At 60.8% G+C, this 15,066-nt stretch overlaps 2 protein-coding genes across 3 annotated transcripts in view; both read left to right on the plus strand.

Moving 5' to 3' along the window:
- The first annotated feature begins 566 nt into the window (after nucleotides 1–566).
- Nucleotides 567–11,410, plus strand: OSGIN1 (oxidative stress induced growth inhibitor 1). 2 transcript variants are annotated; one of them, XM_052656229.1, is made up of 6 exons: nucleotides 567–702; nucleotides 4,452–4,556; nucleotides 5,794–5,930; nucleotides 6,860–7,051; nucleotides 7,285–7,376; nucleotides 10,113–11,410. In XM_052656229.1, exons 2-6 carry the CDS (start codon nucleotides 4,490–4,492, stop codon nucleotides 11,059–11,061), a joined length of 1,437 nt encoding a protein of 478 aa, XP_052512189.1. In that variant the 5' UTR covers nucleotides 567–702; nucleotides 4,452–4,489; the 3' UTR covers nucleotides 11,062–11,410. The 2 variants fall into 2 exon arrangements, with proteins under 2 accessions (XP_052512189.1, XP_052512190.1); XM_052656230.1 differs by lacking the exon at nucleotides 4,452–4,556.
- A 1,480-nt stretch (nucleotides 11,411–12,890) lies between these two features.
- NECAB2 (N-terminal EF-hand calcium binding protein 2) overlaps nucleotides 12,891–15,066 on the plus strand; it is a 40,760-nt gene continuing 38,584 nt past the window's right edge. The window contains exon 1 of the mRNA XM_052656530.1: nucleotides 12,891–13,115. Coding sequence (XP_052512490.1) covers nucleotides 12,891–13,115 — 225 coding nt within the window. The remainder of the gene's footprint in view (nucleotides 13,116–15,066) is intronic.

Here is a 15,066-nt window from a genome sequence, read left to right on the forward strand (position 1 = left end):
TAAGTATCAGCAGAACCTGAGGTATGCAATGCTCCTCGCTAAAGAAGGGGAGGTGAGGGGTTGGAATGAAGAAAAGGAGCTCTGAGCCTTGTTTCAGGCACAGTCACCGAAACAGCACGGTCACCCAGGAAGGAGAGGTGCCACATGGCCCCCCTCGCAGACGGGGGAACTGAGGCAGCCCACCCAGGAGGGGGCAGGGCGGGGCTCCCAGCCTGGGGCCGAGCCAGGAGGGGGCGTGGGGTGGAGAACCGCGGAGACCCCCAGCAGAACCGGGACTTTCTCCACTCAAAGCGACCGCCTTGATGGTACGTTGGGTGGGACTGTCTCCGCCTCCCTAAAAGGCGAAAGGCCAGGTTGGCTCAGCCTGGCCGGTGTCCGCCCCGCCTCCTCGCCATGGACCACCCCGGGGTGGGCCCTCTAAGGCCGTCCCCCGGGGCTGGCAACGTGACCGCTCGCCCTCAAGTGTGCAAGTTCATTCATCCAGGGGCCCCTGCTGACTCACGCTTATGAAAGTGATTTTCCTGGCCCCGCCCTCCGCCCGCCTCTTCCCAGCCCCTGAAATACCCGGGCTTCCCGTCTCTCTCGCACCCTCTTGAATCCCTACGGGGTAATGTGCGTCCCGCTCCCTCGGCCGGCTCCCTGACCCCGGTTCTCCGAGAGGCCTGACCGCGCTCCCCAGTGTCCTCGACCCCGGCCGGTCAGGTGAGTGAGCCGGGCGAGGCTTGGGGGAGGTGGGAGAAGGTAGCCCGACCCGGGCAGGGCCCTGGAGCCAGGCAAGGGGACCCCAGGCGGTCCTGAGGGCGGACCACCCCGGCTCCTCGTGACCAGCATGACCCCCCCCCCCAACCCCCGAGATCCTCTCCCACCCCTCCTGGCCATGCCCACCTCCAGGTGCCTGGCACCCTCCGCCGACAGCTGCCCTGCCGGCTGGCTTGCTGGGAGTTCACCTCAGCCCACGTGATGCTACTCCAGGCAGGAAAGAGAGGTGTGGCCAGCCCAGGCCGGCTGACCAGGTCCCGCAGGCAGGCTGGGTGCTGCCCTCCGTCTCCGCCTCTCCTGTTCTCACGGACCGAGCCCCCAGGGTCGAGGGGGACCTGGCTTCTCACAGGAGGGTTGGGGGTGCCGAGAATGAGGAGTGGAGTTTCAGAGGGTCTGGAGAGCTCTTGGGGCTCCAGATGAGGGAGGCTCTGGGGGCACTGGTATCATGGGGTGGGCGCGGAGGCCAAGGGCTCACCCTGGTGACTGGCAGGTGGCACTTGGGCTGACGGAGCACCTCCCTATCCTCCTCTGCCCCGGCCTCACGGCACTTTCTTGGGGGCACTGTTGTGCCATCATCCTCAGAGGGGACTCCGACAGGTGTCACAGGGCCGGGTTTGGGGTGTGGTCTCTGACATTCCTGGAAAAGACACCTCCCTCCTGACCCCAGTTTTTCCCTTTGGGCAATAGGGATAACAGAAAAAAAAAAAAAAAAAATCCATGGGGTGGGGTAGGAGGGTTGTCATTAAAGTGAAATGAGCAAAAGTACCTGCAGGTGCTCAGTAAATGTAGCCATACAGGTGTCCTAAGCCTTAGAGCAGTGTAAGCTTCAATAACCCTAGAAATTGCAATGCTCCAAACTCTACGCTCCACACCTGGGAAGGTGCAATTATTCCCATTTCTTTTACGCTGCTTTTCTCCTGTGAACTTGAAGGCCTTTTTAATGTCAACATTTGCCGTCTTCAACCAGAGGGACGTTGGAAACTGACCTTCCCAGCTCCCCAAAACTAAACAGTGTGTGAGAAATAGGAAGTTACACTTTCAAATGGAAAGTTGGCAGTGTGCACTCTTCCGAGGAGGTTTTGAGAGCTCCAAGTCTCGGGACTTGGGCCCTGTGTATTGCGGTGCAGGAAGCAACCGCTCAGGTCAGCCTCTGGGTGGTGACCTCATGCGTGTGGCATCCAGAAGTTTCTGGCATGAGCACTGGACGTGGGGTCCAAAAGCCCTGGTGGTGAATGGGGCCTTCTCCCTCCTGGGAGCGTGAAGACAGGCAGCCTGCAGTGCCTCCTTGTCTATAAACGGGGGCTCCTGCAAACACCCCTCTTACTGGCGCTGGGAGGATTCACAGGGACAGGGCAGAAAATGACTTGTCCTGGGGTGGGTGCTCTGTGGGTACCCCGTGTGGCAGGCTGTGGGGTGTCTAGGGACCAAAAGCTTGATTCATTATCCACTGGCTCTGTGACATCGGGGGCATGGCCTCACTGCCCTGAGCCTCAGTTTGCTCGTCTGTAGAGTGGTTGTCCTGAGGATGAAAGGCGCCGATGTGAAAGGATGTCGTGACGAGGATGTCACCTGCGTCCTGTCGCCACTGTTCCTGGGGACAGTGAGGACATCAGCGTGGCGCCCTGGGGTTGTGTGAAGGGAGTGTTCTAGGAACCACAGCCCCTGCCCCAGGGCCACCGGCACACCCAGCGGCTGGCCAGTGAGACGCTGTCCCCCCCCCAGGTGGAGCACTGGGACAGAGCTGCACTCAGCCTGGAAGGGCCTCCATCACATGCTGTCACACCCCGTGACACCCTGTCACACTGCCTCAGGGGGCACGAGAAGGCCCTCGCACAGGGCGGCACCCCTTGTGGCAAATTCCCCGCAAGCCATCCAGGACGGTGAGACACTTGCTGGGCCTCAGCTTCCCCATCTGTAATATGGGTGCGGTCGTGAGAGTACTTCTAACAACCCGGTTAAATGTGGGTTAAGTTGGTGAATGTGCGTCAAGTGTTCAGGGCACGCTCAGCACCCGGCTCAGCCTGCAGAAGTTCAGAAATGTTGGTTGTTCTATGTGGCTGTGGTGTCACCCCAGAGCAGACAGCGGGGTCCCTGCAGGGAACCAGGAGTGGAGCAGGCCAAGGGGTCCCTGATGGGGGATATAGCTCATGGCCCAGGCCCCACTGAGGCGGTTCTCAGGAGACCAGAGGGCACACCCCCCTGTGACACCCAAGGTGCCCTGCTGCCTCCGAGCCCCCCCCCTCAACTGCCAGCCAGAGATGACACCGCCCGCCTCTCCAGGTGCCTGCAGGGCACAGATGCTGTGGCTTAGCTGCAAGCTCCTCTCCTTGCAAACTGTAAAGTGCGGTGGGCGGGCCCATTGTCAGTGCCGTGGGAGCGACACCCAGGTCCTCTGGCCAGACCCCCCGGCTGTCCCCTCCCCACCCAGTGGGGGACACTGGTGTTGCTATCACCCTTAGCACATCAGAGGTCACACGCTGGCCTCGGTCGTGCTCCCTCAGCCCGTTCAAGATTTGCAAAGAACATGAATCAGTTGCATACTCTTCCAAATCAGGGAATTCACATAAAAATCCGGATTTAAGCTTTTTCCTGGAAGAATTCTGAAGGCGGGTGATGCCAGGCTCCCATCCCTGGCTGCTCGGGGCAGTCTGGGCCCTGTGCCACTGACTCACCCTTTCACTTGCTATGAGCCAGATCTCATAGCAAGGTCTTGGCCTCCTTGGAGACAGGCCGAGAGGCCTGAGCAGGGTGTTCAGGCAAAGCTGCGCTGGGGGGACGTGGAGAAAGTGGGTCTGGACTCGCCTGGAGAGACCTGCAGCTCCAAGTTCTGGGGTTGGGTCCGTCGGAGTGATTTGGACTCGTGGCCAGCAGAGGGCGCTGGTGCTCCAGAGACGAGCAGTTTTAAAGGCATTTCTTCCCAAACCTAGAGGCTTCGGCCTCTGTATGCCCACCTGTTCTGGCCAGCCCCTGAGCCCTGGGCTCTTCCCAATGGCCCGTTTTCTCCAGGTCAGTACTCCATGTACATCACCTCCCTGTGTCCCCCTATCCCCCAACAAACCTATGAGGTAGAGACTATGATTATTCCCATTATACAGATGAAGAAACCAAGACCCAGAGAGATCCAGGAATGGGCCCATTGTCACCAACTCAGAAGTGCCTTTCCAGGGCTGGGTCCACTGAAGACCTGAAGGCTGGCCTGTGAGGTGGGGGTGTGGCTGTCACAGGCGTGCTGGGCAGGGCTTGCGTCAAGGAAGAGCCAACTCATTGGAAAGATTGAAGGCAGGAGGAGAAGGGGGCGACAGAGGGTGAGATGGTTGGATGGCATCACCTACTCAACGGACATGAGTTTGAGTGAACTCCAGGAGATGGTGAAGGACAGGGAGGCCTGGCGTGCTGCAGTCCATGGGGTCACAAGAGTGAGACACGACTTGGCGACGAAACAACTGTCACCATCCGTAATGAGGTGGGAGTGTGGAGTGAGGCTCAGAGAGTGGGAGGCGACCAGGCTGGGGGAGAGAGCCCTGAATTATTCGGCCTGTTTAGGAGGTAGCAGGTGTGAGAGGAGCATCATCGTAAGACTCAGGGAGGGTCCTGGACTTGACCCTGAGGCCAACGGGAGGCCACCCTGCAGCTGGGAAGTGACCGCCTGACTCCCAGGCTCAGCGAGCGGCCCTCTTCCCCTGTGCCCCCAGGTCGGCTGCCAGCCCCACATCCCCCGCCAGCCGCAGCCATGAGCAACCGGAGGAAGGACCACCTTGGTGCCAGCAGCTCAGAACCCCTCCCGGTCATCATCATTGGTGGGTGCTGCTCAAGGCAGGGGGATTGGGTGGGTCAGAGGTCAGGAGCATTCACTCAGCGCTCCGTTCAGCAGTTTCTAAAACATCATTCCAAATAGTCTTTCCAGGAACCTGCAAGGCAGGAGCAGAATGACCTGGAGAGGCTGCCCGACGGGGTGGGGTGCTGGTGATAAGTGGGCAACTGGCCTGTGTTCCCCCGTGCTGGGTGCCTGAGTGAGAGGACACAGCAGCTGCATGTGGTCCTGCCCTCAGGTCTGCAGAAATGGGGGACAGAGGTCCCCGCCCTCCAGGCCAGCATCAGGTTGAACCACATGAAATGACCATTTTTGTAAGTTCAGGGCAGTTGAGCATCAGCGATTTCACATGGTTCATCCTAACCGTTGTCTCCATAAGTAGGACTCAGGACAGCACAAGATAAGAGGACAGATAAGGAGTGATGTCATGAGGTTAATTGCCCGAGAAGGGCCACTGGTGAGTCCTGGGGTTCATCAGGACCCGGGGGCAGGCGGCCCCACCTCGGGGGGCTTTCGTGCCCGTCCTGAGCGCCCCTGCCCCCGAGCTCACCCTGTCAGCGCATCGTCTTACATGCTGCGGTATCCTCCACATCCCTCGAACCCGCCACGCGGTCAGTCCCGGGGGACTGGGCTCGTCCTTGGTGGTCTCTGCGACCACAGGCAAGTTACTCAGCCTCTCTGCTCCAGCATCCTCACATAGCAAAGGAGGAAAAGTAGCGTGTGCCTGGCTCAGAGGGGTAACGCACGGGCTTCCGGGCTACGGAGAGGCTTGTTACAGCAGCAGTAGCTTTATTATTTTGTTGTTAAAATCAGTGGGGACTTCCCTGGAGGTCCAGTGGTTCAGACTTTGCCTTCCAATGCAGGGAGAGCAAGTTTGATCCCTAGTCAGGCAGCTGAGATCCCCTATGCCTTGAGGCCGAAAAACCAAAACATCAAACAGAATATTATTTTTAAAAATTCAATACTTTAAAATTGGTCCACACAGAAAAAAAAAAAATTTTTAAGCACTTAACAGAAAGCTTGACACATAGTAAGCACTCAGTAAACATCAGTGGTTATTTCCACAGCTTTCTTGTTGTTAAAGTGGTGCAGCGCTAATAAATGCTTTATTTTTATGTTTATGAGTAAAGAGCAAATCAGGGAATGAGACAGATCAAAACCAAAGCTCTTGGTGGTCTCAGGGCTCCAACGCTCTGCCCTCTGACCGCGCCCTCTCTCCCCAGGCAACGGTCCCTCGGGCATCTGCCTGTCCTACCTGCTGTCAGGCTACACCCCCTACGTGAGGCCGGACGCCGTCCACCCGCACCCCCTGCTGCAGAGGAAGCTCTCAGAGGCGCCGGGGGTCTCCATCATGGACCAGGTGGGCTTGAGCTCTGGGCAGGGGCAGGGGACACCCCCACTGCAGGGAAACTCTCCCAGGCAAAAATCAAAAAGCATTTGCGGGAATTCCCCGCCAGTCCAGTGGTTAGAACTCGGTGCTTTCACTGCTGGGCTCAGGGTTCAATCCCTGGACACAGAAGTAGGATCCCACAAGCCACATGGCACAGCCAAGAAACAAAAGGATGCGTTTGTGAGACATGGGAGGCCACAGAAACCAGAAAGAGGGGTGGCAGCTCTCTTTAAGACGTCGCTTGTCTAGCCTCCCCTAGTCCAGCGATTCTAAACTCAGGACAGTTTTGCTCTCCTGGGGACACTTGGCCACCCAGAGACAGTTTCAGTTGTTACGCCCAGAGTGAGGACACCACTGGCTTAGAGGGTCGAGGCCAGGGATGCCAGAACATCCCACAACACACAGGACGAGCCCCCAGCCCTGGAGCCAGGAGTGCCAAAGCTGAGGACCCCAGTCCTGGGCAGACCTACCAGCCCCTGCTCAGGAGGGCCAACCTGTCCCCCCTCCACACCCCTCGTCTCCCAGGAGATCACTCAGTGTCCGCCGCCCCTTCAGGCAACATCCATCAAGCTGGTCCCCTCCCCCCCAGAGCTGGAGGGTGAGGAAGTAAGCCGCGTGGGGTTTAGATAGGGATTTCCCAGAATGCCTCAGTACAATCCGCAGAGAGAAAAGTCTGTGCTCCAGTAAAGCTGAGACACACTGGGTCTGGCGGATCTAAAAGGGTGAACGCTGCTGCAGGACCGTCAGAGCCTTCATGTGCTGCTGTGCATGATGACCTTCGGGGAGGCAGCGTTTCCCAAGCTCACCTGACACCCCAGAACGAGGGAGGGGAGGCGAGACCAGGCAGCCCTCCTCCTGCGGCCCCTCTGACCTGCGTCCCCCCCACCCCCCAACTCCAGGACCTAGACTACCTGTCCGAAGGCCTGGAAGGCCGGTGCCAAAGCCCTGTGGCCCTGCTCTTTGACACCCTCCTACGCCCAGACACGGACTTTGGGGGCAGCGTGGAGTCCATCCTCACCTGGAGGCTCCAGAAGGAGCGAGCGATCCCCCACCTGGTCCTGGGCCGGAACCCGCCTGGGGGCGCCTGGCATGTGAGTGGGGCCCGGACGGGGTGCGGGGACTTGTGCCAAACCTCCCTAATGCAGGTCAGGACTCTTGCACTTCCCACCTTTCCCTATTCGCCCCCACTGCTCCCTCCTCCCTCCCCTTTCCCCCCCTCCCCCCCTCCCCCACCAGCCCCGCCAGCAGAGGCCTCCCCTGCTCTCCAGCCATGGGGGGGCTGGGGGCCAGCAGAGACCCGGACTTTGCTCTCCTTCACTCCTAGTCCATTGAAGGCTCCATGGTGACCCTGAGCCAAGGCGAGTGGATGGGGCTCCCTGACCTGCAGGTCAAGGACTGGATGTGCAAGAAGCGCAGGTAAGGCCGCCCTGGAAAGCCAAGGTGGGCAGGGAAGACCCGAGCCCGCCCCCAACACTGAACTGGCAGCTAGAGGTCAAGGGGCTTCGGGGGCTCATCGAGCCTGCCCTCGAGGGGGACACTGCGGCCAACGCTGCAGCCAGGCTGGGGAAAGGACTTGCCCAGGGCCACACGGGTGGTGAGCAGCAGAGCTGGGCTCCCCAGGACCCTCCGTCCGGTGCTCCTGCCTCACAGTCTTGACTGGGCCTCCCTGTGGCATCCCAGGCTCTAAGGAGGGTGACCACTGGCTCCTGCCCCCCACATCCTGCCTCAGAGCCTCTGGCCCAGGCTCCCCGGTCCTCTGGCCTCCCGTAGCCCCTTCCGATATTGTGAGCCTGGCCTGCAACCGTCTCTCTCAGTCAGCTAATCAATCGGATGCACTTTTTTAAAATTGATTTTGCATTAGAAACATAACCACAGTACAGGAAATTGAAAACTGAGAAAAGAAAGACAGCTGACTCCTAACCCCACACTCCCCACCACTGCTGCACCTCGGAAGGTTCTCTTCCCATCCCACTGCCTGCTCCATAATGACCACGCTGCACACTTCTCACCACCCCAGAGAGACAGCTGAATCACAACAGATGCCAGCCCCTGCTCATCCCAGGGCACGAGGCGTAAAGTTGCCCAGTGCTCAGGGTGGCATCGGCCCTTGAACGTTTTCTCCGCCCTCGGGGTTCTGACGGGGGCCCGTTGTTGTTCAGTCTCACAGTCGTGTCCGTCTCTTTGTGACCCCCATAGACTGCAGCACACCAAGCTCTTCTGTCCTCCACTATCTCCCGGAGCTTGCTCAAATTCATGTCCATTGAGTCAGTGATGCCATCCAACCACCTCATCCTCTGTCATCCCCTTCTCCTCCTGCCTTCAATCTTTCCCAGCATCAGGGTCTTTTCCAATGACTCAGTTCTTCGCATCAGGTGGCCAAAGTATTGGAGCTTCAGCTTCAGTCCTTTTAATGAATATTCAGGACTGATTTCTTAAGGATTGACTGGCTAGATCTTCTTGCTATCCAAGGGACTCTCAAGAGTCTTCTCCAGCACCACAGTTCGAAGGCATCAGTCCTTTAGTGCTCAGCCACCCAGTAGGCAGTTGACCTACTGGAAACCTCACTTGACCTCTTGGGAAACTGTTTCCATCCCTCCAGAGATCATGGTCTGTCCTTTTGACACAAAGACTTTTTGCCGCAGCAAATGTGGTAGAAAGACATCCAGGCTGGTGCAGTGATGTGTTAACAGACAGACAGGAATGTAAATTTCACAGTAGATACACCCTTTTCTGCTCTACTCTTAAAATGTAACGTTAAAATGTAACGTTATGTCGTAAGATCTCACATGGTGATTACACAGTGATTGCAGCCATCCTGTTACACGGCCATGTAATATTCCTGAGAGGGCAGGCAGCTCCACTCATTCCTACGTACCGGACCTTGTGCTTAGATGTCAGAGCCAAAAGCCACAACAGACGCACCCCCTGCCCTCAGGATGCTGCCGCGGTTCCTAAACCACTCCCCAGTTCACAGAGCTTTCATTCTTTCCCATGTGCCATTATTATAAGGAACCCTGGATGCAACATCATCTTAGGACAGCCCTTTAAAACACTTTTTACTGAAAGAGAGGAGCAGAAATGACCAACCCACAGCCATGAGTTCCAGAGTTCCAGTTTCAGGAGCAGACTAATGAGTTGTGTTGGCTGGAGTGGCCCTCAGGGATATCTGAGCTCACCTACAATCTTGCGTCCTTACTGATGGGTTGTACTGACTATGTGTCACAAAAGATCCCCTTTGAGTTAATCCGTAACGTGTCCACAAGTCAGGGAAGGGAACTCACCGAAGGTCACCTGGGAGCTACAGGGAAGAGCGGAGGTAGCGTCAACATCTACGCCTCACCCACCGGCAACAGCCCTGGAAAAGGTGGTAATAATAGCAAGAGTGATAATAACAACAGTAATTACAGTAACGTAGTAACAGTAATAATAGCCACGGCTGCTACTGTGTGTTGAGGACTGTGTTAAGTGCTCTATGTGGGCTATTATTTAACCAAGTTCTTTACTGAAATATAAGCACATATAGAAAGCACACAATTCACACACCTACAGGTGGATGTAATTTCTTAAAGTGGATACACATACGTTTCAGTCACCCAGACTCAAAAAAGCAGACCCCTTCTCCCCAGAAGCCCCCCTCAGGCCCCTCCCAATCACCCCCTTCCTAAGAGACCACCCCTCGCTGGATGTCTAACTCCACATGATGAGCTTTATCTGTTTGTGAACTTTATAAAAACAGAATCCTACCCCCGTGCACAGAGAATACTAGTCAGTCATTGGAGGAAACAGTCCCGGGCAACCCCGTGTCACTCACAGCCTGTCAGGTTCTAGTCTAAACCCTTCACTCCTGTCATCTGAGCCTCTCGACGACAGCAGGGAACAAGTGCTGTCACCACGGTCATTTTGCAAATGAGGGACTGAGGCAGGGGGTTCCCACAGAACCCAGACCCTCTGACACCAGGGGCCACACTCCAAACCCCTCATCAGCTCCATTGTACAGAAAAGAGAGGTTTTTACAGCTCCAAGTGGGGAACCCCTTGAGCAAGTCCTACGTGAAGGGGTGGTGCAGCCACCCTCCAGGGCCTGGCCCCAGCCTGTCCGCCCGGCCCCAGCCCATTCTCTGACACTCACTCCCCCTCGTCCCTCCTCCCCCAGAGGTCTTCGCAACAGCCGGGCCACGGCCGGTGACATCGCCCACTACTACAGGGACTACGTGATCAGGAAGGGCCTGAGCCACAACTTCGTGTCCAGCGCCACAGTCACGGCCGTGGAGTGGGGGACGCCCAAGCCCAGCAGCCCTGGGGCCCGGCACCCCAGCCCGCTCTTCCAGGTGAGCGGCTTCGTGACCGCCGAGGACCAGAGCCAGCAGTCCTTCTCCCTGTGCGCCCGCAACGTGGTCCTGGCCACAGGCACGTCCGACAGCCCGGCCCGCCTGGGCATCCCCGGGGAGGGCCTGCCCTTCGTCCACCATGACCTGTCGGCCCTGGAGGCGGCCACACGGGCAGGCACAGTGTCCCCGACCTCGGACCCTGTCCTCATCATTGGGGCGGGGCTGTCGGCCGCAGACGCGGTCCTCTACGCCCGCCACTACGGCGTCCCTGTGATCCACGCCTTCCGCCGGCCCGTGGATGACCCCGGTCTGGTGTTCAACCAGCTGCCCAAGATGCTGTACCCCGAGTACCACAAGGTGCACCAGATGATGCGCGAGCGGTCCATCCTGTCCCCCAGCCCCTACGAGGGCTACCGCAGCCTCCCCGAGCACCAGCTGCTGCTCCTCAAGGAGGACCGCCAGGCCGTGTTCCGCGACCCCCAGGGCCTCCAGAAGGTCTTCGGCGTGGCCCTGGTGCTGCTGCTCATCGGCTCCCACCCCGATCTGTCCTTCCTCCCGGGGGCGGGTGCCGACCTCGCTGTGGACCCAGACCAGCCACTGAGCGCCAAGAGGAACCCCGTTGACGTGGACCCCTTCACCTACCAGAGCATCCACCAGGAGGGCCTGTACGCCATGGGGCCGCTGGCCGGGGACAACTTTGTGCGCTTCGTGCAGGGCGGGGCCCTGGCTGTGGCCAGCTCCCTGCTGCGCAAGGAGGCCAGGAAGCCACCCTAGCACCTGCCCAGCAGCCTGACACCCAGGCCCTAAGAGGAGGGAGGTCACCACAGCCCTGCTGGACGCAGAGCCCATCCCAGGACGCCCCAGTGATGGAAGGGGCCTCTCCTGCAGGAGACAGGAGCGGCCATGAGCCCACGCAACAGGCCTCTCAGATGAAGAGTGGGAAACCCAGACTGCCCGGACTCAGACCAGGGTAGAAACAGTGGCCACAGGACACGGTAGGCCCAGAGCTGTAATTGGGGGTGAAGTGGCCCATGTGAGCCGGGATCACCAGGGCCCGCCGAGCACTGAGCCAGGACTCCCAGGCCCCGCTCTTTCCAGAATCAGGTCCCAAATAAAACCAGCACCTGCCTCCACTCCTGTGTCCGAGGACTCTCTGCTTGGGGAGGGCACCAGGCGCCCAGGACCCTGCCCCCGGAGCTGCGCAGTCAGGGCAGGGGCAGAAGCACAGAGTCATGTGGGAGAAGGTCCTGGGGCTGGGGGACACTGGGTGGTGCCCCAGGTGGAAGGGCAGATGTGACTGAGGAGCGGGTGCTGGGGAGGCTTTCCCAGCCCCACTCAGTCCCTCTCCCTTCAGTGGCTCCTTTGTGATCCCCACACTTGCACCTGCCACAGGGCCTTTGCACAGGCTAAGCTCTAGCCCAGGGAACTTCCCCATCCTCTCTGTAATTCCTCCTCTTCCTTACACTCTTGGAGCATAAGGACCATTTCCTCTAGGAAGCCTCTTCTGACATATGCCCCTCCGTGGCCCTAAGGTAGAACCCACTCTGGTGGGTCAGGGTGCCACCCCTTCATTGCAGTTCAGTTCTCACTCTTCCTTATTTGTGGGATCATTCCAGTATTTGGAGAAGGAAATGGCAACCCACTCCAGTATTCTTGCCTGGAGAATCCCATGAACGGAGGAGCTTGGTGGGCTACAGTACGCGGGTCGCAAAGAGTTGGACACGACTGAGAGACTTCACTTTCACTTTGACTTCCAGTATCTGACTCCGCCCACTTGGCTGTAAGCTCCAGGAGGCCAAGGCAAGCCCTCCTGTTTTTCCGCTGTTCTTGGAACCCAGTGCGGCCACCAGGCCTAGCACCCAGCAGGGGCTCCTTTAATTCTCTGGTTCGGTGGGTGCGAGTCTGGAAGGATGGACGCGGGGAGTATAAGGGGAAGAGGGTGTTCCAGGGGTGGGGAAGACTAGTTCTGGGCGTTAACTCGCGGGGGGGGGGGGGGGTCTGAGGGGCGTGCTCCCCGTGGAAGGGACGAGTGGGTACTTGCGGAGTGGAGAAGGTGGCCCCAGTGCGTGGGCGCGCGTTCCTTGGGCTGCAGCCGGCAGAGGGCGCTCCGGGCTCGCCGGACACCGCGCTCCGGCCCCGGCGGCGGCGCCACGGCGCGGAGGAGGGGGGATTCTTCCGGAGGGCGGGCAGGGGGAGACTTTCGGAATGGGGGCAGCCCCCAGGGATGCACCCCCGAAGCCAGACCCCCACCACCCCGCGCCTGCCAGGCAGCCCGCTCCGCGGCCGGGCCGGGGTCTAGCTCCCCAGCCCCGCGGCCCACTGCCGGCAGCCCCCTGCCGCCGCGCCCGGCCGCCGGGGGCGGGGGCGGTGGCCCGCGGGGCACGTGGCTCCGGGTCCGGGCGGGGCGGCGCCCACCCCCTCCCGTCCCCCAGCGCCGGCCCGTCCCCGCGTGGCCGCGGCCGCGGGGGCAGAGGGAGGGAGGGCGGGGCGCGCGGGCGGCGGCGGCGGGCGGCGCCGGGGAGGGGGTCGCGCGGGGGCGGGCCGCGGGCCGGGCGGGGGTCGGCGGGCTTCCGGGCGGCGGCGGCGGCGGCGGGCGCGGCGCGATGTGCGAGCGGGCGGCGCGCCTGTGCAGGGCCGGCGCGCACAGGCTGCTCCGGGAGCCGCCGCCGCAGGGCCGGGCGCTGGGCGGGCTGCTGCGCTGGGTGGGCGCCAGGATGGGCGAGCCCCGGGCGCCGCCGGCGCCCGACGCCCCCGACACCCCCGTCGCGGACCCCGGCCCCTACCCGGGCCCCGCCTCGCCGCGCGGGGGCACCGCCGTCATCCTGGACGTGAGTACGCGCGGGCCGGGACCCGTTCTCCCCACCGGGCGACGCGGACGCCGCGCTCCCGGGACCCCGCTGGGACCTGCAAGACCCCCTTCTGCTTGAAGGGCAGGGGTCCCCGGGCAGGGACGCTGGCCCGCACCCCGGGGGTCCAGAGCGGGATCCACCGGCTCCTCCTCGTGCAGAGCGCGGCCCCCAGCTCTTCGGCCCCCGGGCCGGTCTCCGTGAGGGTCCCGTCTCGTCCCCGGACCGGGACGACCCCTTTACCTCCCTCCCCTTCTCGGGGTCTCCACATTCTCGGAGCCGGGACCCTGGAGCCCCTCGACCCGGCCACCGCCCCCTACTTCTGTCCTGGCCAAACCCTCATCTTTCTCCAGCCCGCACTTCATCCTTCACCCAGCTCCTTCCCGGGACGCGAGTCCCAGACCGCCGTCGGCCCCTGCTCCTGCCGCCCCCCGACCGCTGCCCCCCGTCCTTACTTTTCTAAGACTCTCCCCCCAACCCACCCCATCACACACACAATCCCTGGGTCCAGGGCCATTTTTCTTGTCCGAGCTTTGGACCTTAAGCGCTTGTATCCTCAACCCTTTTGCCTCAGGCACCACCTTTTTAAAAGCAAAGCCTCCTCCCCACCTGCCTTCCTCTCTCTTTTCAGTAGGACTGGAGCCATCCCCCATCCTCTCTGAGGACCACCACTCCATTCTGAGCCGGTCCTTGATCCCCTTCCCCCGCTCCCCCCTCCCTCTTCTTCCCCCACCCCTCCCTTTCCTCACCCCTCCCCGTGCTCACCCCCCTCCCCTTTTCACCCTCTCCCCTCCCACCCCCAGTCCGCACCCCTCCCCCACGTCCTCTGGGGCCCAAACCGCCCCACTTCACCCTCCCACCCACTCCCCTCTGTAGGAGGGAGCCTTCTGCAGGGCGGGGGGCGTCCCCCGTGGGGTGCTCTGCCCACCCCAAGGGGCAGCATGGCAGTGGGATGTGCCTGTCCTAGGGAGGGTCCTCCGAGGTGGGTGACACGGGGGTGGGGGTGCCATGTTTATGTATGGTGGGTGGGTTTCCGGGAGAGGTGTGTGTATCACATCCTGGTGAGAGGGGGACAGTGTGGGTTTCCTCTCGCCCCTCCACCCCCGCCACGTTCCTGTTAGAGCCTCCATCGCTGGCTCTCAGCCGACAGGGCAGGGGGTGATCTGCCGCGCGTGGCCGTGGCTCCCAGGCTTCCCAGAACGTGCTCACACCCAGCCCACTCGCACCTGCACAGGTGAGCCCTCTCAAAGCCCCAGTGAGTTCGCAGCTGAAAGCCCTTGCAGCGGACGGCTCTGTCCAGGTCCCCCACCCCTTCGCACAGGACAGAACGTGGACTCTGGAGTCCTCACGCCACGCTGGCCTTGAGCCGGCTCTGATCCCCAGTCTCCCCATCTGTGAAATGGGGGTGATGAGCGAGTGCCAGGGCCACATCTCCTGTCGGGTCAGTCACTTGTTTAATGCTCACGCCCAGCCCCGGCACCTGAAGGTGGGACTCCAGCCTCCTCGGGAACCTTGCAGTCAGGAGCAGGCAGTGTGCGGTGCACAAGCTGGGGTGCTGGCAGCTGCCCCCTTTTCTGCCCCAGCCGCAGTGGCTCCAGACCTGTGTCCCCTGCCCCAACTTGGGGTTCAGCTCAAGAAAGGGGGGATGTTTGAGAATATCTTTCCTGAGCTGCTGTTTCAGTTTGCCACAGCCCCGGGTGCCCGACAATGGATGCCTGCCCTACTGCTTGGAGGGAGGGGCCCAGCTCCCGCTCTCCAAGGTGTGAAGGTCACACACTGGGGGCGGCGTCTCCCCCTCTTCCTCTTCCTACCCTCAGCAAGGCTTGCGTGCATGCGTGCTAAGTCACTCAGAAGGGTCCGACTCTGCGACCCCATGGACTGTAGCCTGCCAGACTCCTCTGTCCATAGAATTCTCCAGGCCAGAATACTGGAG

Source organism: Budorcas taxicolor, chromosome 18, assembly GCF_023091745.1.
Source record: "Budorcas taxicolor isolate Tak-1 chromosome 18, Takin1.1, whole genome shotgun sequence".
Taxonomy (NCBI): Eukaryota; Metazoa; Chordata; class Mammalia; order Artiodactyla; family Bovidae; genus Budorcas; species Budorcas taxicolor.